This window comes from Vidua macroura, chromosome 3 (genome assembly GCF_024509145.1).
Source record: "Vidua macroura isolate BioBank_ID:100142 chromosome 3, ASM2450914v1, whole genome shotgun sequence".
Classification (NCBI taxonomy): domain Eukaryota; kingdom Metazoa; phylum Chordata; class Aves; order Passeriformes; family Viduidae; genus Vidua; species Vidua macroura.
The window spans coordinates 70654813-70676330 of NC_071573.1; the positions used below are offsets into that span (position 1 = coordinate 70654813).

General features: G+C 43.2%; 1 protein-coding gene across 1 annotated transcript in view; it reads left to right on the forward strand.

Moving 5' to 3' along the window:
- SCML4 (Scm polycomb group protein like 4) overlaps positions 1–21518 on the forward strand; it is a 61421-nt gene that overhangs the window by 8390 nt on the left and 31513 nt on the right. The window contains exons 2-4 of the mRNA XM_053973886.1: positions 951–1080; positions 3621–3821; positions 7005–7199. Coding sequence (XP_053829861.1) covers positions 951–1080; positions 3621–3821; positions 7005–7199 — 526 coding nt within the window. The remainder of the gene's footprint in view (positions 1–950; positions 1081–3620; positions 3822–7004; positions 7200–21518) is intronic.

Genomic DNA, 21518 nt, shown 5'->3' on the forward strand with positions numbered 1-21518 from the left:
AACTCTCCATCTCTCCATCCATTCTACTCTCCATCAGGGATTGCTCAAGGTTTGGTTTGCAGGCACTTGTCTGACTTCATGTCTACCTAAAATATACTTTGTACATTGTTCACTGAAAAACAACAAAAGGAAATAAATACCTGTCAGAAGAACATTTTGGTGTAGGATATGTAAATATATAAACCAGCAAGCTGTGTGCTTGGCTTTCTGCTTTCCCCCTACTTCTCTTCTTAGCAAAAGGAAAAACAAAAATGGTACCTTCAGGTCACATCCATCACATCAGTCCTTTTTAAATATGAGCACCTGATCATCATTTGACTGGTGAAATGTTGCCAGGTACCAGCAGCATAAAGACATAGTGATATTGCACCATAAATTCACATCCTGCTTCTCTTCTCCAAGCTGGGCTGCAGGTAGCAAAGATCACTGGGTGCAACAGTGCAGTTTGTATTTACTAGCTGGTAATAATACAATCTGGACCAGACCACAGTGTGAGCTTATTTACATGGGTGTCAGCCCAGAGTGGCCTCTTGGTGCCACTGGATTTATACAAGATTTACAGCCCTGCAACCAAGAGCAGAATTTAGCCCTAAATTATGATGCAGTTAAAGACCCCATGTTTCTGAGTTGTGAAGCATTGTTTACACCCACATGAAATGGGTCGTAAAATGCCATTTCACTGATTTGTTGGAGTGTTAGGCTCAATTTGCTCAGGTGTAAATAACTACCCAGTGGGTGGCATAATATTTGCATCCTGTAGCTTAAGGCGTTGCTGTCTGCAGCAAATCAGTCAGGCTTCAGGCTCCAGTATCCTCGTGGGATCAGGATGAATCTTCTGGCCTGGAGAAAGTGATGCAATAGCAGATTGCTAATGAGGGGGAGTTCATGGGGCGTGACATACATAGCATAAAATTGGAATATCTTGTGTATACTTTCATTATTTTTTGCAGCTGAAATCTCGTGTCCTGATGACTCCTTTAGCAATCTCTCCGCCGAGAAGCACACCGGAGCCGGATATTAGCTCAATCCCCCAGGATGCAGCTACGGTACCCAACTCGGACACCCCACAGGCTCTCACAGGTACTCAGCCTCAAGTGCTCCTTGACCCAGGGGTGAGCAGGAGCCACGAGACGACAGCCAGATGTCACAGCCAGATGCTGGGCTTTCCAGAACAAGGGGAGCTCATGGAAATGGGGTGTTTGCAGATTGGTCTAGAGACCAGTGACAAGGAGCAGAGTTATCCTGCAAGATTGTATTTTGACTGCCGTGTGTTGAGTTTAGTGGAGATGTCAGTCCCATTGCTCTTGAAATGTGAACATCAAAACCCCATAAATGCTCCATTTTATACCTAACATTTTCACCCCAGCTAATATGTTGCAATGACCAACCTAAATCCCTGTGTGAACGTGAAGCATCTGTTACAGCTGTGGGGAGAAGAATGGAGGAACCATGGTCTGCCTGTTGGCAGGGCTACCAGCACAAAAACCCCAATGCCTTATCACAGCAGCAGGCATGGTCATTTCCAAATGTAGTCAGAAAACACAGCCTTACTCCTTCTTTTTGTTTATATTACCAGAAGTAAAATAGGTCAAGGCTTTTAGACTGATGTAAATGAGAATAAAATCAACAAGACAGCTGATTTACCCTGAGATTTCAGCAGAGAAATGGATTAAATAACATTAGAACCTAAACACAACACACAAATCCCATTATTTCTTAGCTGGGATGCACAGAGGAGAAGTTTTCCATCTGCTCTGGTGGCAGAATGATACTAAACCCAGCAACAATGACAATAATATATTTTATTCTCGTTTATCCCTTCACACACAAAGTCTGCAAAGCAATTGGCAAACACCAGCTGAGTGGATGGAAGTGCCCTGACAGGTTGTGCCCAGGGCTGCTTTTGGAGTGGGACAGGGAGGCACAGTCCACCAGCCCTGCCATATCACCAGGGTGACTGCAAAGGCAGGGGCTGAATGGGTAATTTCAGGCAGTGCCCCACACCATTGTCTGCCCATCCTCATGCCACTGGCACCTTTCCTCCCAGCACCCTCCCAACAGTGTGTGCAGGTTCCCACCAGAGCGGGGCTGGCAAGAGGTGAAGGGAAGCTCAAGCCAGCTTTCACCTCCCTCTCTGCTTCAGAAGGACTGTAGGGACCCTGGCTCTGCAGTGGGGGACTCAGCACATTGCCTGCAAGCTGCAGAGTCCTTCCCACAGCTGAGCCCCGACAAAACCAGTGGATTGTCACACAGAAGCCACATTCTACAGATTTGTCAAGGTGTGGCACTCTCGGAAAGCTGCACTCTGACATCCCCCTGCAATTCCTACATACTGTTGATGTATTTTCAGTGCACTATCCCTTTGTTTGTTTGACACTTGGGAGGTGTGAAGCAGTGTAATGATAAGTATGATTGCTATTATCCTCCTGTTTACCCTGGATGTACTGCTTGAGCCCCTTCTGCTGGTCCCTGCAAGGTAGGGGAGCAGAGTGCACTGTGACAGTTGCACTAGATTTTCATTATGGTGGTGCAAACTGTAAATTATTTCCAACTTTATACAGCTGTCATCATGTCCTCTACTCTGCTTGATGGGTTTTTTTTGTCACATATCTGATTTCTGTCAGAAGATAATGTTATATTGTTTGAGAGATGACAGCTCAAGCACACTCAGCCAGCTATTATAATATGTCTCACTTTAGCCTGACTTTAGGCTGTGTCTTAGTTGCCCTTAGTTACCCAGAGCTATCCCTGCTTCCCCTGAGATGCAGTTAGTCTCAGCCAAGCTTAAAATAAGTTCATGGTAGTGAGGAGAACACTCATTTTTTTGGGCTATTGCTGGCAGGCCTGATGGCATGTAGAAAAACTGTCTTTGCAGCTTATGAGAGGAGGCATGGAGAGCTTGGCTGTGGAGAGGCTGGGGTGGACTCCCTCACGGACCCCTGTGCAGCGCAGTCACATTGTTGCAGTCCCAAAATATAGCACTGCACACCATGTACAAGTTTCCCTCAACTTGATGTAGTTTGTAGAGTGTTAGGTTGGACATGGAGGGTTAGGAAGCTCCCAAAGACCAGATTTCTGCCATGGCACTGTGCAGCATAACCCTCCAGAAATTACAGCTGAGTTAGAAGAAGCAAGGATCCAAAGGCTTTCTGAAAGTCATCTCAGAGCAGTGCATCTCACAGCAGCTCTCAACAAACCAGGCTAAAAACAGAGGGAAAAAAAAATAAACAATCTGAAAACACAACTCAGGCTGGCATTCCCTCCTTGCTGTGAAGTCACTGCTGCTAGTCACTGTTCTGCACTCCCAGAACATTTTTCTGGTCACAAGTTGCATGGACAAGGTAGACTCAAGACAGCAGACCCTAGGCACATATAGGAGCTTTTTTAGATGTGTGTAGCTTATCCTAGCCTGTGACACTGAGCTAGACCCAAACTTGGCTTTCTTTGCTCTGGCAATGGGTCATTAGTGCAAGGAAGACTTGGCTCTGCCATCACAAATGCCAGCAATTCACCACTGAAGGAAGAACTTGGGAAATGAATAGGAATGTAGAATGTTAGCATTTCCTAGGATGCTCCCAGGCCTGTTTTGTAATAATCTTGTTTGGATTTTATGTCTACAGTCTGCATTTATGTCAACAAACAAGCGAACCTGGGGCCGTACCTTGACAGAAAAAAGGTGCAGCAGCTGCCAGAGCACTTTGGCCCGGAGCGGCCGTCGGCAGCCCTGCAGCAAGCAGTGCAAGCCTGCATCGACTGTGCACTCCAGCAAAAGGTGGTCTTCTCCCTCATCAGACAGGGCTATGGAGGCGAGATGGTGTCAGGTAAAGCATCCTTGTAAGGGGTTTGTGGCACTAGGGAAGTGCTTGAAGTCTTAACATATTCCCTAACCCTGACTGCCCTGGATGTCCCATTCCCATCAGTGGGATGGCAGCCAGCTTTGAATATCACTTACGCCTTTGTAAAATGAGCTGCTGCAGGAATTACCTCGGTGTCAGATGAAAGAATGCTGGTAAGGGGTATTGCAGTGGTGATTCAGGTGAGGAACAAGCACCCTAGAGTCTGCCTCTTGCCACTCTTTGGAACAGTGCTGAGGCTAGGGCTGACAACTGTTTTCATGCAGCTGTTCAAGCATGGGCAGCAACGCCAGCTGCCCATGACTCACATTATCACCACAAGTACACATGCATGCCTCATGTGATGAGGGTGGCAAAAACTCTGGAACAGGTTGCCCAGAGTAGTGGTGGATACCCCAAACTCAGATATATTCAAGGTCAGGTTGGACGGGTATTGGAGCAATCTGAGCTAGCTGAAGATGTCCCTGGTCATTGCAGGAGGGTTGGACTAAGTGACCTGTAAAGGTCCCTTCCAGCCAAAATCTTTCTATAACTCTATGATTCTGTGTTTCACGAAAGGACAACTTTTATGGAGTTTAGCTGTTGGTGTGTCCCCTGCCTGCAGTTCATGAGCCAAACCTGCTCTCCGCTGCAGGAATTGCAAAAGTCCCATGGCAATTCCCCATGCAGCAGGACTGCACACAGTCTACACAAATACATCAGAGAGAATCAAAGACCAAGGGGAACTTCCCAGCAGCTCCTCGTCTTCCCGCAGTGGCACTTTTTGCTGTGTCCTGATGAACCTCCCATGTCCCACAATGAATCCCCTCGCCTGGTTCTCAGTGTGAACGTGAACTTTTCTTCTATCACAGCAAGAGTTTTGTGTCACAACATTTTTTTTGGCATATGGGGATGCAGTGGGAATGAAACAATGATGGGAACATGGGAACAGCACTCTCCAATGAGCTGCTGCAGATGAGTCAGGCACGAACACAAAGCCAAGGATTGCAAGTCCAATCAGTTTTTCAGGGACTGCAGATGCTCAGCTGTGCCACTGGGACCTTCCTGTGTGGGAGCCCAAGCTCTGGCCCTCTGTGCAGCATATAAATCTCGCTTCTTCCCTCTCCCCACGTTCTCTGTAATCACAGGTGTGCCTTCCCTAAGGGACACCAAAAATACTCTCAGACTTGTTAACAGAAACACAAGACCGAATTAATTCAGTGCAAAGTTTCATTTTTGCCTAGTTCTGTGCTGCATATATGATTTTCATTACAATCAGGAGAGTCATATTATGCACCAAGCCTGCCAAAATCCTTGGTCTTAGCTCCTCTGAGCTGGCTCAGCTTCAGCTTCACCTGTACTAAAAGCACCTGGTCAACATTTCTCCCAATTTCATGGTTCTTCGATTCATCAAAGAGGGGTGAATGGCCTCCTAGTCATGGCGTGGCTCTGCAATTGCACCTCACTCCCAGCAGTGCAGATGAGTTTTGTCAGGGGCTTTCCAATCTTCCCATGGCTTCGCTCACAGATGCTCAACCAGCTGTGAAGCATGATCCCTCACAGCAGCTCAGGCCAACAGGAAATCTCTGAAGTTATCCCCAAAATTATAAGTCTAATGTTGCAATTTTTTCTTGTTAGTAGTGATGGGAGAAGGTAGGATTTCGAAAGAACCTTCCAGGTGGAAGAGTTCAGGCAGCCATACCATGCTGTCCTCCCTGCAAACCTGTTGAAATTGAACGTGCCTTGCTACAACTGATCTTGGTGGGTCTGTTTTGACCCCTCCACCCCTCCGTGGTTGGGACCTTATGCTCTTTTTTTGATTCCTGGCTAAGTATGGCCCCTGACAGGTTTACACAGGAATTTTAATTGCCCTGTTCTTACTCTTAGATGTATTTCTAAGAGAGACACCCTCATCCTGCTAGGCTGAAATACACAGTTCCTTTCAGGTTAAGAAGATCACTGCATCAGTGGAAGGAGTGCAAGTGTCTTGCCACAGTCCCACACAGCAGGATGGTGGTGGCTGCAGTGCCACAGGGAAAATTTCCATTCCCCAAACATCAACACGGTCTGCCTGTGCACTTCTGGAAGTGTGAATTCACCCTTCTTCAGCCTGTATGACCAGAATGATGCCCATCAATCCATATCAGGTTCCTCCAGAACTTTGTATAGCAGATTTAATACTCCATTTTCTCTCTGGGAAGTGTTTTGTTCCACACCTTCTGGAAATATATTTGAGTTTTTCATGACTGCATCACCTTGCTGTTTTATGGGCATCTGGTAAATTTGCATTATCATTTCTTGTCCCACCAGGTTGTTTTGAGCCTCTTCAAAGAGTTGTGGATTTCTAAACATTTTATGTGTTTATTTTCCAGACTTTTTTTACTCATTTTTACTATCATGGAAGACAAAATCAGTCAACCCTTTCTGTGCAATCTCCTACGCCTTTTCTCCATTGATGATGTCTGCCAGATTACAGCATCCACAAAATCTCTTTGTGCCAGCACAGACTGCTGCTGGTTTCTCTCTGGAACTTGGGGTCTCCTGCCAGCAGACCCTGTTGCCATTTCTTGACCCACCTCTCATATGCAATCATTTCCAATTTAGTGGAAGATTTCTCATACTTTACTGAATTCTGGATGGACCACAACATTCCCTTGCCTATAAGTGCAGTTATCTCAGTAACTAAAAATCAACGATGAAGCTGTTACCTCTCTCTTCAGTACAATCCTGGTACCTTTTGTTCATTCACAACCATGCCTTTAATTCTTATGTCCCCATTATCTTTTAAAACCTTGGGTACTGCTGAAGTCAGCCTACCCATCACTATTGGTGATCACTGCACATCACTTTCTTTCCCCTTCCTTAGACCAGGGTATCATGATTGCCTCCTTCTAATCACACAACACAATTTTCAGGTGGATGCATATGTTAGAAAATCTTGCACTGCTGGCCATGCCAGTCAGCATCTTTCAGCTCTCCAGGGGGAAGGTGATCTGGATCACACAAACTCAGCTCCTTAAGCTCCTCCAGTTTGTTATGTGCCTCAGGCAGGGTAATTTTGCAAAATATTTTAAGACATGCAAATACTTGAGTAAAATTATTTCCCCTGCTCTCATTCTCCCTTCTGCCATGCATCCACAGATATTGAATTGCTCCTGTTTCGCTTTCCAGTTTCAGCTTCTTTTGAGGGGAAGCAGCATCTCCAGACCCTGCTGGTGGTGAACAGCATCGGGTATGTCCTGCGCTTCCTGAAGAAGCTCTGTCGCAGCCTCCTGTGTGACAATCTCTTCAGCAACCAGCCTTTCCAGCAGTACAGCGCCGTGCCGGAAAGCCCCGAGGGGTATGAAAACAGGCGGATGGAGGCAGGTAGGCTGCTTGATCACCCTGGGCTCAAGATGTAATCGAGCTGAAGAAATACCTGTCTCCCTTTGGTGCTGTGCTGTGTATGATAGGGAACTGCAGGCCCCTGTCAGACCCTTCCAGAGGGAGGCAGTGAGCTTACCTGTGGTATTTTCCCAGTGCCTATAGAGGAGGTGTTTGAGTGAGAACCACCGTGTTGAGGTGCACCAGCACAGAAATTTTGGGCCAGCATGTTATGGTAGCACAAACCTAAGGTAATTATTATTAGCTGTAGCTCAGACAGCCTGGATCCCAATCTGCCACCTCCACCCTTAGGTATTTTATGAGCTGTAACTGCTAAGTGGTTTACTTTGCTACTTGCAGTGATGTTTCTCCTTGCTTAAAACCCTCCAGGACCAGCAAGATCCCTGTCTTAAGTGCTTGACCATGTGGGGCAAAGCCTGGAGGAGCTGTGGTGTGAGGCAGATGCATGTGAGGATGGTGGTGATCCTGAGGAGCACCTGCCCTGGGCAGCACTGAGCTCCCAGATGGATGGTAGTTCTGAGCTTCCTTCTCGTTTGTATTCTGGGACAGGGTGCTGGCCCTGCACAGCCCCCACGGAGCTGGGACACGCCTGCAGCCCCATCCGCAATCAGAGGCTGGAAAGCTGCCCTGGGGCCTTAGAGTGGCATTGCAAAAGCTAGTTTAGAAAAAAAAGAAAGATGTAAATTATGGGCATGAGCCTTCATTTCACCTGCAGCCTTTCTCCTGACTTAAATTATTTTTCCTTTTCTTCTATTAACAACGCTGTGGGTGTTTGGGGAGAACACTGTCTTTCATGCATTCAATTTAATGGCAGATACATGCTGGCAGATGAGAGAAAGATGTTTTAGTGTCCACAATCGTGTTTTTTGAATCACTTGTTCACCAAGAATACCCTCAGTGTGTGCTTTGCTCACCAAAGCTGGGAGAGGGCTGTGCACACAGTGTAAAAATCATCTTTTTGTACAAAGAAATCCAACTGCCACTCTATAACACATAGGGGAAGACAGGTAGGAGCACAGACTGAAAAGCAGTATTTTTTTTTCCTCTCCACTAGGACATTCTCAGCAAGCTGAATGCTTCTGAGAGGTCAAAGGATTTCTGTAGCACTGAGCGAGTGCAGCCCAGGAGGCCTGGCATTTGCGTTTGCATTTGCATTTTAATTTGCATGTACATTTGCATTTACTTTCTCACGGCAGGGCTGTGTGTGAGAGAAGGCAATTCCACAAAACCAGAGTTTTTACAGTTGCTGTTACACTCTGAGCATCTCCATCCCCACAAAATTCCAACACAGCCGTCCCTGACACCATCCTCACTGGATCTCCCCAGACACACTAAGGATGGGCTAAACATTAATTTTCCCTCAGACTAGACAAAAGATGTGGGTGTAGGCAAGGCTTCTTTCCTGGGTCTCCCACTGTGGGGGTGTGTGTGTGTGTGCAATCAACAGGCCCTCAGAAGCAGCATGGGCTGGGCAGCCTGGGCTAGTCAGGTAGGTTTAGATTAGCCATGAGGAAGAAATTCTTTACTTTGAGAGTGGTGAGGGACTGAAAGAGGTTGCCCAGATGAAGCTGTGAGCGCTCCATCTCTGGAAGTGTTTGAGGCTAGGTTGGATTGAGGCACTGAGTGTATTTTTAGTGCTGCATTGCCTAAATCTCCTTCCATCCCCCCAGGAGCCAGCATTTCTCTGCAGCAAGGTGAGCATGGGGGTTCCTCTGCTGCACAGAGCACAGACAGGGTTTCCCCACAGTGCAGTGACAAGGAGGGCCGTAGGAGCTCTGCTGCAGACGGGTCTGTGAGGGCACCTGTTGGGATAAAGCTCACATGGAAAGAGCAGGGCCATAAAAAAGCACCACAGGAAGCCACGCAAAGCAGCCACATTTTTCATTGTTTCTGTTCCCCATCTTGTAATCAAGATGTCCTTTCTTTTAAAATCATGTGCTTTTCAGCCCCTTTGCACCAATGAATCTAATCCATGTATTGACTTTGGTGCAGTTACTCTTGATTTACACCGTCAGAAGGGAGAGGAGAAGCCGGCATCGTGTCCAGTCATATTAATCCACTTACCCCACACAGGAGTCACCTTTTAACCTTGCCCCAAAGCACATGCCCCTAAACCATAACTCACCTGCGCTCACAGCAAGCTGCCAGATGCTAATGGCTGTGTACAGGCCAGGTGGGATTTGTTGACATATGCATATATCACTTACAACTATGTTTTACATGCCTAGGAAGTGCACACTCATCAGGCTGTGCCTAGAGCTGGCCTCTGCAATGAGCCTTGTTGGCTATGCATTACCCTCCTTGCACCTGAGCCCCACGCTCTGCCTGCCTTGCCAAGGCCCCTCACCTGTCTCATGCCTCACATGGGACATTCCCCAGGGCTCTTTCTCAGCTGTGAAGGGACTTTCTGGCTCCTGAGACTGATTTTTGGGGAGCAGCTGTGGGGTGATTCCCAGGTCTTCTGGGAAATGCCCAGCTTCTGGTCTGCATTACAGCAAATCCTGAGATGTTACCTGCCACCACAGCACCTGGGTTCAAAGCACCTCTGGACCTGCACCCCAAAATTTTCCATGGGAGTGGCAGAGCAGTTTGAGCTAAAATGATGGCAAGACCTGGGTGACCTGTGCAGAAAACCCTGTAGAATGGGGCAGGGGCTAAATGATGGGAAGGCAACAGAGATCCTGTAAAGTGCCTCCACTCTGTGTTCAGATTTCATTTGTCTCATGCTCAGCTAATGGAGGATGGGAGCATGTGAAAGGTGCATTTCTAGGACATCTACATACTGCTGACATGCACCTATGAGATATTAGATTATTCTTCAGAGGAAACCATGTTTGCTAAAAAACTTCTGGCTAACCTGATGGTAGGCACAGAAATGGAAGAAGTTTCTCTGATGTGGGAAGCATTAAGTTTGATAAACATCCACTTTCCTTTTCAGTCAATCCTTTCCTTGCTCTTTCTGTCCCAAACCTTGGGTTTTGGCTATTTTGTTCTGTTAGACAGTTGATATCTCCACATAGAGCTTGGCTGTATGTGGCTGCAGCAAAACTTTATGCAAGAACTTCAGTGGCCACCCTGTATTATTCTTATCACAGGGGAAGACGGGAAGGTCTGTGAATAAGGTCCCTAGCCTTGCTGTTCTCCCCATGGCCAAGTCAAATTTGGAACCATATGGAGTTCCCTACCACTGCCCGCAGGAGAGCAGCTTCTCTTCTTGTGGCACTGGCTGGAAGTAGGGATCTATATGGAGCAGAAGCACAGCAGGATGCTAGTGCCTCTGTCTGTAGGAAGGTGGGCTCTTCCTATCCACAAAAGCTGGTATGACAAGCACAATAGCAATGCACAATAGGAGTGTGACTAAGTAGGCAAGACACTGGCCTGGGAACTGGATTTTTATAAGAGATTTTCCCATTGACTATGTAGGCAAGCCACTCTTCCCTGCTGTGCCTTTATTTGAGTATGTGTCAAAGGAGGGCAATAATTCTTGCCAACATGTGCAAAGCCCTTCTAAAACAGCTAGGGAAAAAAAGAATAATATCATAAAAAAAACACATATTATTACAAGCAATATTTTCTGTTGCAAGCACCAAATACACAGCAGCTCAGAAATTTCAAGCCCTGAGAGGGTAAGAAAAATGTTGTCTCTCCCGTTTCTAGTACCATGGCTTCTTTAATCTTGTCTTGTTGCATGCTATGAGGAACAGTGCTCCTGGCTTCTCAGCACACTCAGAATAAATGGCTTTTATGGCTATCAATAGCTTCAGCATTTAATTACCTGCAAAGGCCATTTATTGCCTCATATATTCCTCTACCATGATCATTATCCTTTAAACAATAAATAAAACATTAAGGTCACTCTTAAAGAGGGAGTAGAGACATCCAGCCACAACAAAGTATAATATAAAAAGTTTATTTGGTCTTTGGGGCTTTTGGATTGATGGCATAGCCTGCAGTACAGTTGAGAAAGGCTGGGATGGCCTTCCTTCCTTCCTTCCTTCCTTCCTTCCTTCCTTCCTTCCTTCCTTCCTTCCTTCCTTCCTTCCTTCCTTCCTCCTTCCTTCCTTCCTTCCTTCCTTCCTTCCTTCCTTCCTTCCTTCCTTCCTTCCTTCCTTCCTTCCTTCCTTCCTTCCTTCCTTCCTTCCTTCCTTCCTTCCTTCCTTCCTTCCTTCCTTCCTTCCCTCCTTCCTTCCCTCCTTCCTTCCCTCCTTCCTTCCCTCCTTCCTTCCCTCCTTCCTTCCCTCCTTCCTTCCTTCCTTCCTTCCTTCCTTCCTTCCTTCCTTCCTTCCTTCCTTCCTTCTCTTCGTTTTTCATTCTTTTTCGTTCTTTCTTTCTCTTGTTTTTCTGTCTTTCTTTTTCGTTCTTCCTTTCTTTCTTTCCGTCGTTCTTTCTTACTCGTTCCTTCCTTCTTTCTTTCTCTCCATCGTTCTTTCTTACTCGTTCCTTCGTTCTTTCTTTCTCTCCGTCGTTCTTTTTTTGTCGTTCCTTCGTTCTTTCTTTCTCTCCGTCGTTGTTTTTTACTCGTTCCTTCGTTCTTTCTTTCTCTCCGTCGTTCTTTTTTTTTCGTTCCTTACTTCTTTCTTTCCGTAGTTCTTTCTTACTCGTTCCTTCGTTCTTTCTTTCTTTCCGTCGTTCTTTTTTTTTGTTCCTTCATTCTTTCTTTCTTTCCGTCGTTCTTTTTTTTTCGTTCCTTCCTTCTTTCTTTCCGTAGTTCTTTCTTACTCGTTCCTTCGTTCTTTCTTTCTTTCCGTCGTTCTTTTTTTTCGTTCCTTCGTTCTTTCTTTCTCTCCGTCGTTCTTTTTTTTTTCGTTCCTTCGTTCTTTCTTTCTTTCCGTCGTTCTTTCTTACTCGTTCCTTCGTTCTTTCTTTCTCTCCGTCGTTCTTTTTTTTTCGTTCCTTCGTTCTTTCTTTCTCTCCGTCGTTCTTTTTTTTTCGTTCCTTCCTTCTTTCTTTCCGTCGTTCTTTCTTACTCGTTCCTTCCTTCTTTCTTTCTCTCCGTCGTTCTTTTTTTTTCATTCCTTCGTTCTTTCTTTCTTTCCGTCGTTCTTTTTTTTTCATTCCTTCGTTCTTTCTTTCACTCCGTCGTTGTTTTTTACTCGTTCCTTCGTTCTTTCTTTCCGTCGTTCTTTTTTTTTCGTTCCTTCGTTCTTTCTTTCTTTCCGTCGTTCTTTTTTACTCGTTCCTTCGTTCTTTCTTTCTCTCCGTCGTTCTTTTTTTTTCGTTCCTTCGTTATTTCTTTCTCTCCGTCGTTCTTTTTTTTTCGTTCCTTCGTTCTTTCTTTCTCTCCGTCGTTCTTTCTTACTCGTTCCTTCGTTCTTTCTTTCTCTCCGTCGTTCTTTTTTTGTCGTTCCTTCGTTCTTTCTTTCTCTCCGTCGTTGTTTTTTACTCGTTCCTTCGTTCTTTCTTTCTCTCCGTCGTTCTTTTTTTTTCGTTCCTTCCTTCTTTCTTTCCGTCGTTCTTTTTTTTCGTTCCTTCGTTCTTTCTTTCTTTCCGTCGTTCTTTTTTTTTCGTTCCTTCGTTCTTTCTTTCTTTCCGTCGTTGTTTCTTACTCGTTCCTTCCTTCTTTCTTTCTCTCCGTCGTTCTTTCTTACTCGTTCCTTCCTTCTTTCTTTCTCTCCGTCGTTGTTTTTTACTCGTTCCTTCGTTCTTTCTTTCTCTCCGTCGTTCTTTCTTACTCGTTCCTTCCTTCTTTCTTTCTCTCCGTCGTTCTTTTTTTGTCGTTCCTTCGTTATTTCTTTCTCTCCGTCGTTCTTTCTTACTCGCTCCTTCGTTCTTTCTTTCTTTCCGTCGTTCTTTCTTTTTCGTTCTTTCGTTCTTTCTTTTTCGTCCTTCCTTCCTTCCTTCCTTCCTTCCTTCCTTCCTTCCTTCCTTCCTTCCTTCCTTCCTTCCTTCCTTCCTTCCTTCCTTCCTTCCTTCCTTCCTTCCTTCCTTCCTTCCTTCCTTCCTTCCTTCCTTCCTTCCTTCCTTCCTTCTCTTCGTTTTTCATTCTTTTTCGTTCTTTCTTTCTCTTGTTTTTCTTTCTTTTTTTTTCGTTCCTTCGTTCTTTCTTTCTCTCCGTCGTTCTTTTTTTTTCGTTCCTTCCTTCTTTCTTTCTCTCCGTCGTTCTTTTTTTTTCGTTCCTTCCTTCTTTCTTTCTCTCCGTCGTTCTTTTTTCTTCTTTCTTTCTCTCCGTCGTTCTTTTCTTTTCGTTCCTTCGTTCTTTCTTTCTTTCCGTCGTTCTTTTTTTTTCGTTCCTTCCTTCTTTCTTTCCGTCGTTCTTTCTTACTCGTTCCTTCGTTCTTTCTTTCTCACCGTCGTTCTTTTTTTTTCGTTCCTTCGTTCTTTCTTTCTTTCCGTCGTTCTTTTTTTTTCGTTCCTTCCTTCTTTCTTTCCGTCGTTCTTTCTTACTCGTTCCTTCGTTCTTTCTTTCTCTCCGTCGTTCTTTTTTTTTCGTTCCTTCGTTCTTTCTTTCTTTCCGTCGTTCTTTTTTTTCGTTCCTTCCTTCTTTCTTTCCGTCGTTCTTTCTTACTCGTTCCTTCGTTCTTTCTTTCTTTCCGTCGTTCTTTTTTTTTTCGTTCCTTCGTTCTTTCTTTCTCTCCGTCGTTGTTTTTTACTCGTTCCTTCGTTCTTTCTTTCTCTCCGTCGTTCTTTCTTACTCGTTCCTTCCTTCTTTCTTTCTCTCCGTCGTTCTTTTTTTTTCGTTCCTTCGTTCTTTCTTTCTTTCCGTCGTTCTTTTTTTTTCGTTCCTTCCTTCTTTCTTTCCGTAGTTCTTTCTTACTCGTTCCTTCGTTCTTTCTTTCTTTCCGTCGTTGTTTTTTACTCGTTCCTTCGTTCTTTCTTTCTCTCCGTCGTTGTTTTTTACTCGTTCCTTCGTTCTTTCTTTCTCTCCGTCGTTCTTTTTTTTTCGTTCCTTCGTTCTTTCTTTCTTTCCGTCGTTCTTTTTTTTTCGTTCCTTCGTTCCTTCTTTCTTTCCGTCGTTCTTTCTTACTCGTTCCTTCGTTCTTTCTTTCTCTCCGTCGTTCTTTTTTTTTCGTTCCTTCCTTCTTTCTTTCTCTCCGTCGTTCTTTCTTACTCGTTCCTTCCTTCTTTCTTTCTCTCCGTCGTTCTTTTTTTTTTGTTCCTTCGTTCTTTCTTTCTTCCCGTCGTTCTTTTTTTTTCGTTCCTTCGTTCTTTCTTTCTTTCCATCGTTCTTTCTTACTCGTTCCTTCGTTCTTTCTTTCTCTCCGTCGTTCTTTTTTTTCGTTCCTTCCTTCTTTCTTTCTGTCGTTCTTTCTTACTCGTTCCTTCCTTCTTTCTTTCTCTCCGTCGTTCTTTTTTTTTCGTTCCTTCGTTCTTTCTTTCTTTCCGTCGTTCTTTTTTACTCGTTCCTTCGTTCTTTCTTTCTCTCCGTCGTTCTTTCTTACTCGTTCCTTCCTTCTTTCTTTCTCTCCGTCGTTCTTTTTTTTTCGTTCCTTCGTTCTTTCTTTCTTTCCGTCGTTCTTTTTTTTTCGTTCCTTCCTTCTTTCTTTCCGTAGTTCTTTCTTACTCGTTCCTTCGTTCTTTCTTTCTTTCCGTCGTTCTTTTTTTTTCGTTCCTTCGTTCTTTCTTTCTCTCCGTCGTTGTTTTTTACTCGTTCCTTCGTTCTTTCTTTCTCTCCGTCGTTCTTTTTTTTCGTTCCTTCGTTCTTTCTTTCTTTCCGTCGTTCTTTCTTACTCGTTCCTTCGTTCTTTCTTTCTCTCCGTCGTTCTTTTTTTTTCGTTCCTTCGTTCCTTCTTTCTTTCCGTCGTTCTTTCTTACTCGTTCCTTCGTTCTTTCTTTCTCTCCGTCGTTCTTTTTTTTTCGTTCCTTCGTTCTTTCTTTCTCTCCGTCGTTCTTTCTTACTCGTTCCTTCCTTCTTTCTTTCTCTCCGTCGTTCTTTTTTTTTTGTTCCTTCGTTCTTTCTTTCTTCCCGTCGTTCTTTTTTTTTCGTTCCTTCGTTCTTTCTTTCTTTCCATCGTTCTTTCTTACTCGTTCCTTCGTTCTTTCTTTCTCTCCGTCGTTCTTTTTTTTTCGTTCCTTCCTTCTTTCTTTCTGTCGTTCTTTCTTACTCGTTCCTTCCTTCTTTCTTTCTCTCCGTCGTTCTTTTTTTTTCGTTCCTTCGTTCTTTCTTTCTTTCCGTCGTTCTTTTTTTTCGTTCCTTCGTTCTTTCTTTCTCTCCGTCGTTGTTTTTTACTCGTTCCTTCGTTCTTTCTTTCTCTCCGTCGTTCTTTTTTTTTCGTTCCTTCCTTCTTTCTTTCTCTCCGTCGTTCTTTTTTTTTCGTTCCTTCGTTCTTTCTTTCTCTCCGTCGTTGTTTTTTACTCGTTCCTTCGTTCTTTCTTTCTCTCCGTCGTTCTTTCTTACTCGTTCCTTCCTTCTTTCTTTCTCTCCGTCGTTCTTTTTTTTTCGTTCCTTCGTTCTTTCTTTCTTTCCGTCGTTCTTTTTTTTTCGTTCCTTCCTTCTTTCTTTCCGTAGTTCTTTCTTACTCGTTCCTTCGTTCTTTCTTTCTTCCCGTCGTTCTTTTTTTTTCGTTCCTTCGTTCTTTCTTTCTCTCCGTCGTTGTTTTTTACTCGTTCCTTCGTTCTTTCTTTCTCTCCGTCGTTCTTTTTTTTTCGTTCCTTCGTTCTTTCTTTCTTTCCGTCGTTCTTTTTTTTTCGTTCCTTCGTTCCTTCTTTCTTTCCGTCGTTCTTTCTTACTCGTTCCTTCGTTCTTTCTTTCTCTCCGTCGTTCTTTTTTTTTCGTTCCTTCCTTCTTTCTTTCTCTCCGTCGTTCTTTCTTACTCGTTCCTTCCTTCTTTCTTTCTCTCCGTCGTTCTTTTTTTTTCGTTCCTTCGTTCTTTCTTTCTTTCCGTCGTTCTTTTTTTTTCGTTCCTTCGTTCCTTCTTTCTTTCCGTCGTTCTTTCTTACTCGTTCCTTCGTTCTTTCTTTCTCTCCGTCGTTCTTTTTTTTTCGTTCCTTCCTTCTTTCTTTCTCTCCGTCGTTCTTTCTTACTCGTTCCTTCCTTCTTTCTTTCTCTCCGTCGTTCTTTTTTTTTCGTTCCTTCGTTCTTTCTTTCTCTCCGTCGTTCTTTTTTTTTCGTTCCTTCGTTCTTTCTTTCTTTCCATCGTTCTTTCTTACTCGTTCCTTCGTTCTTTCTTTCTCTCCGTCGTTCTTTTTTTTTCGTTCCTTCCTTCTTTCTTTCCGTCGTTCTTTTTTTTTCGTTCCTTCGTTCTTTCTTTCTCTCCGTCGTTGTTTTTAACTCGTTCCTTCGTTCTTTCTTTCTCTCCGTCGTTCTTTTTTTTTCGTTCCTTCCTTCTTTCTTTCCATCGTTCTTTTTTTTCGTTTCTTCGTTCTTTCTTTCTTTCCGTCGTTCTTTTTTACTCGTTCCTTCGTTCTTTCTTTCTCTCCGTCGTTCTTTCTTACTCGTTCCTTCCTTCTTTCTTTCTCTCCGTCGTTCTTTTTTTTCGTTCCTTCGTTATTTCTTTCTCTCCGTCGTTGTTTTTTACTCGTTCCTTCGTTCTTTCTTTCTCTCCGTCGTTCTTTTTTTTTCGTTCCTTCGTTATTTCTTTCTCTCCGTCGTTGTTTTTTACTCGTTCCTTCGTTCTTTCTTTCTCTCCGTCGTTCTTTTTTTTCGTTCCTTCCTTCTTTCTTTCTCTCCGTCGTTCTTTTTTTTTCGTTCCTTCGTTATTTCTTTCTCTCCGTGGTTGTTTTTTACTCGTTCCTTCGTTCTTTCTTTCTTTCCGTCGTTCTTTTTTTTCGTTCCTTCGTTCTTTCTTTCTTTCCGTCGTTCTTTTTTACTCGTTCCTTCGTTCTTTCTTTCTCTCCGTCGTTCTTTCTTACTCGTTCCTTCCTTCTTTCTTTCTCTCCGTCGTTCTTTTTTTTTCGTTCCTTCGTTATTTCTTTCTCTCCGTCGTTGTTTTTTACTCGTTCCTTCGTTCTTTCTTTCTCTCCGTCGTTCTTTTTTTTTCGTTCGTTCTTTCTTTCTTTCCGTCGTTCTTTTTTTTTCGTTCCTTCGTTCTTTCTTTCTCTCCGTCGTTCTTTCTTACTCGTTCCTTCGTTCTTTCTTTCTCTCCGTCGTTCTTTTTTTTTCGTTCCTTCCTTCTTTCTTTCTCTCCGTCGTTCTTTTTTTTCGTTCCTTCGTTCTTTCTTTCTTTCCGTCGTTCTTTCTTACTCGTTCCTTCCTTCTTTCTTTCTCTCCGTCGTTCTTTTTTTTTGTTCCTTCCTTCTTTCTTTCTCTCCGTCGTTCTTTTTTTTTCGTTCCTTCGTTCTTTCTTTCTTTCCGTCGTTCTTTCTTACTCGTTCCTTCGTTCTTTCTTTCTCTCCGTCGTTCTTTTTTTGTCGTTCCTTCGTTCTTTCTTTCTTTCCGTCGTTGTTTTTTACTCGTTCCTTCCTTCTTTCTTTCTCTCCGTCGTTCTTTTTTTTCGTTCCTTCCTTCTTTCTTTCCGTCGTTCTTTTTTTTTCGTTCCTTCGTTCTTTCTTTCTCTCCGTCGTTCTTTTTTTTTCGTTCCTTCGTTCTTTCTTTCTTTCCGTCGTTCTTTCTTACTCGTTCCTTCCTTCTTTCTTTCTCTCCGTCGTTCTTTCTTACTCGTTCCTTCCTTCTTTCTTTCTTTCCGTCGTTCTTTTTTTTCGTTCCTTCGTTCTTTCTTTCTTTCCGTCGTTCTTTTTTACTCGTTCCTTCGTTCTTTCTTTCTCTCCGTCGTTCTTTCTTACTCGTTCCTTCCTTCTTTCTTTCTCTCCGTCGTTCTTTTTTTTTCGTTCCTTCGTTATTTCTTTCTCTCCGTCGTTGTTTTTTACTCGTTCCTTCCTTCTTTCTTTCTCTCCGTCGTTCTTTTTTTTTGTTCCTTCCTTCTTTCTTTCTCTCCGTCGTTCTTTTTTTTTCGTTCCTTCGTTCTTTCTTTCTTTCCGTCGTTCTTTCTTACTCGTTCCTTCGTTCTTTCTTTCTCTCCGTCGTTCTTTTTTTGTCGTTCCTTCGTTCTTTCTTTCTTTCCGTCGTTGTTTTTTACTCGTTCCTTCCTTCTTTCTTTCTCTCCGTCGTTCTTTTTTTTCGTTCCTTCCTTCTTTCTTTCCGTCGTTCTTTTTTTTTCGTTCCTTCGTTCTTTCTTTCTCTCCGTCGTTCTTTTTTTTTCGTTCCTTCGTTCTTTCTTTCTTTCCGTCGTTCTTTCTTACTCGTTCCTTCCTTCTTTCTTTCTCTCCGTCGTTCTTTCTTACTCGTTCCTTCCTTCTTTCTTTCTTTCCGTCGTTCTTTTTTTTTCGTTCCTTCGTTCTTTCTTTCCCTCCGTCGTTGTTTTTTACTCGTTCCTTCGTTATTTCTTTCTCTCCGTCGTTCTTTTTTTTTCGTTCCTTCGTTCTTTCTTTCTTTCTGTCGTTCTTTCTTACTCGTTCCTTCGTTCTTTCTTTCTCTCCGTCGTTCTTTTTTTTTCGTTCCTTCGTTATTTCTTTCTCTCCGTCGTTCTTTTTTTTTCGTTCCTTCGTTCTTTCTTTCTTTCCGTCGTTCTTTCTTACTCGTTCCTTCCTTCTTTCTTTCTCTCCGTCGTTCTTTCTTACTCGTTCCTTCCTTCTTTCTTTCTCTCCGTCGTTCTTTCTTACTCGTTCCTTCGTTCTTTCTTTCTCTCCGTCGTTCTTTCTTACTCGTTCCTTCCTTCTTTCTTTCTCTCCGTCGTTCTTTTTTTTTCGTTCCTTCCTTCTTTCTTTCTCTCCGTCGTTCTTTTTTTTTCGTTCCTTCCTTCTTTCTTTCCGTCGTTCTTTCTTACTCGTTCCTTCCTTCTTTCTTTCTCTCCGTCGTTCTTTTTTTTTCGTTCCTTCCTTCTTTCTTTCTCTCCGTCGTTCTTTTTTTTTCGTTCCTTCGTTCTTTCTTTCTCTCCGTCGTTCTTTCTTACTCGTTCCTTCCTTCTTTCTTTCTCTCCGTCGTTCTTTTTTTTTCGTTCCTTTGTTCTTTCTTTCTCTCCGTCGTTCTTTCTTACTCGTTCCTTCGTTCTTTCTTTCTCTCCGTCGTTCTTTTTTTTTCGTTCCTTCGTTCTTTCTTTCTCTCCGTCGTTCTTTCTTACTCGTTCCTTCGTTCTTTCTTTCTCTCCGTCGTTCTTTTTTTTTCGTTCCTTCGTTCTTTCTTTCTCTCCGTCGTTCTTTTTTTTTCGTTCCTTCGTTCTTTCTTTCCGTCGTTCTTTCTTACTCGTTCCTTCCTTCTTTCTTTCTCTCCGTCGTTCTTTTGTTTTCGTTCCTTCGTTCTTTCTTTCTTTCCGTCGTTCTTTCTTACTCGTTACTTCCTTCTTTCTTTCTCTCCGTCGTTCTTTTTTTTTCGTTCCTTTGTTCTTTCTTTCTCTCCGTCGTTCTTTCTTACTCGTTCCTTCGTTCTTTCTTTCTCTCCGTCGTTCTTTTTTTTTCGTTCCTTCGTTCTTTCTTTCTCTCCGTCGTTCTTTCTTACTCGTTCCTTCGTTCTTTCTTTCTCTCCGTCGTTCTTTTTTTTTCGTTCCTTCGTTCTTTCTTTCTCTCCGTCGTTCTTTTTTTTTCGTTCCTTCGTTCTTTCTTTCCGTCGTTCTTTCTTACTCGTTCCTTCCTTCTTTCTTTCTCTCCGTCGTTCTTTTGTTTTCGTTCCTTCGTTCTTTCTTTCTTTCCGTCGTTCTTTCTTACTCGTTACTTCCTTCTTTCTTTCTCTCCGTCGTTCTTTCTTACTCGTTCCTTCCTTCTTTCTTTCTCTCCGTCGTTCTTTTTTTTTCGTTCCTTCGTTCTTTCTTTCTCTCCGTCGTTCTTTTTTTTTCGTTCCTTCGTTCTTTCTTTCCGTCGTTCTTTCTTACTCGTTCCTTCGTTCTTTCTTTCTCTCCGTCGTTCTTTTTTTTTCGTTCCTTCGTTCTTTCTTTCTTTCCGTCGTTCTTTCTTACTCGTTCCTTCGTTCTTTCTTTCTCTCCGTCGTTCTTTTTTTTTTGTTCCTTCCTTCTTTCTTTCTCTCCGTCGTTGTTTTTTACTCGTTCCTTCGTTCTTTCTTTCTCTCCGTCGTTCTTTCTTACTCGTTCCTTCCTTCTTTCTTTCTCTCCGTCGTTCTTTTTTTTCGTTCCTTCGTTATTTCTTTCTCTCCGTCGTTCTTTTTTTTTCGTTCCTTCCTTCTTTCTTTCCATCGTTCTTTCTTACTCGTTCCTTCCTTCTTTCTTTCTCTCGGTCGTTCTTTTTTTTTCGTTCCTTCGTTCTTTCTTTCTTTCCGTCGTTCTTTCTTACTCGTTCCTTCGTTCTTTCTTTCTCTCCGTCGTTCTTTTTTTTTTGTTCCTTCCTTCTTTCTTTCTCTCCGTCGTTGTTTTTTACTCGTTCCTTCGTTCTTTCTTTCTCTCCGTCGTTCTTTCTTACTCGTTCCTTCCTTCTTTCTTTCTCTCCGTAGTTCTTTTTTTTTCGTTCCTTCGTTATTTCTTTCTCTCCGTCGTTCTTTTTTTTTCGTTCCTTCGTTCTTTCTTTCTTTCCGTCGTTCTTTCTTACTCGTTCCTTCGTTCTTTCTTTCTCTCCGTCGTTCTTTTTTTTTCGTTCCTTCCTTCTTTCTTTCTCTCCGTCGTTCTTTTTTTTTCGTTCCTTCGTTCTTTCTTTCTCTCCGTCGTTCTTTCTTACTCGTTCCTTCCTTCTTTCTTTCTCTCCGTCGTTCTTTTTTTTTGTTCCTTCGTTCTTTCTTTCTCTCCGTCGTTCTTTCTTACTCGTTCCTTCGTTCTTTCTTTCTCTCCGTCGTTCTTTTTTTTTCGTTCCTTCCTTCTTTCTTTCTCTCCGTCGTTCTTTTTTTTTCGTTCCTTCGTTCTTTCTTTCTCTCCGTCGTTCTTTCTTACTCGTTCCTTCGTTCTTTCTTTCTCTCCGTCGTTCTTTTTTTTCGTTCCTTCCTTCTTTCTTTCTCTCCGTCGTTCTTTTTTTTTCGTTCCTTCGTTCTTTCTTTCTCTCCGTCGTTCTTTCTTACTCGTTCCTTCGTTCTTTCTTTCTCTCCGTCGTTCTTTTTTTTTGTTCCTTCCTTCTTTCTTTCCGTCGTTCTTTCTTACTCGTTCCTTCGTTCTTTCTTTCTCTCCGTCGTTCTTTTTTTTTCGTTCCTTCGTTCTTTCTTTCTCTCCGTCGTTCTTTTTTTTTCGTTCCTTCCTTCTTTCTTTCTCTCCGTCGTTCTTTCTTACTCGTTCCTTCCTTCCTTCTTTCTTTCCGTCGTTCTTTCTTAGTCGTTCCTTCGTTCTTTCTTTCTCTCCGTCGGTCTTTTTTTTTCGTTCCTTCCTTCTTTCTTTCTCTCCGTCGTTCTTTCTTACTCGTTCCTTCCTTCTTTCTTTCTTTCCGTGGTTCTTTCTTACTCGCTCCTTCGTTCTTTCTTTCTTTCCGTCGTTCTTTCTTTTTCGTCCTTCCTTCCTTCCTTCC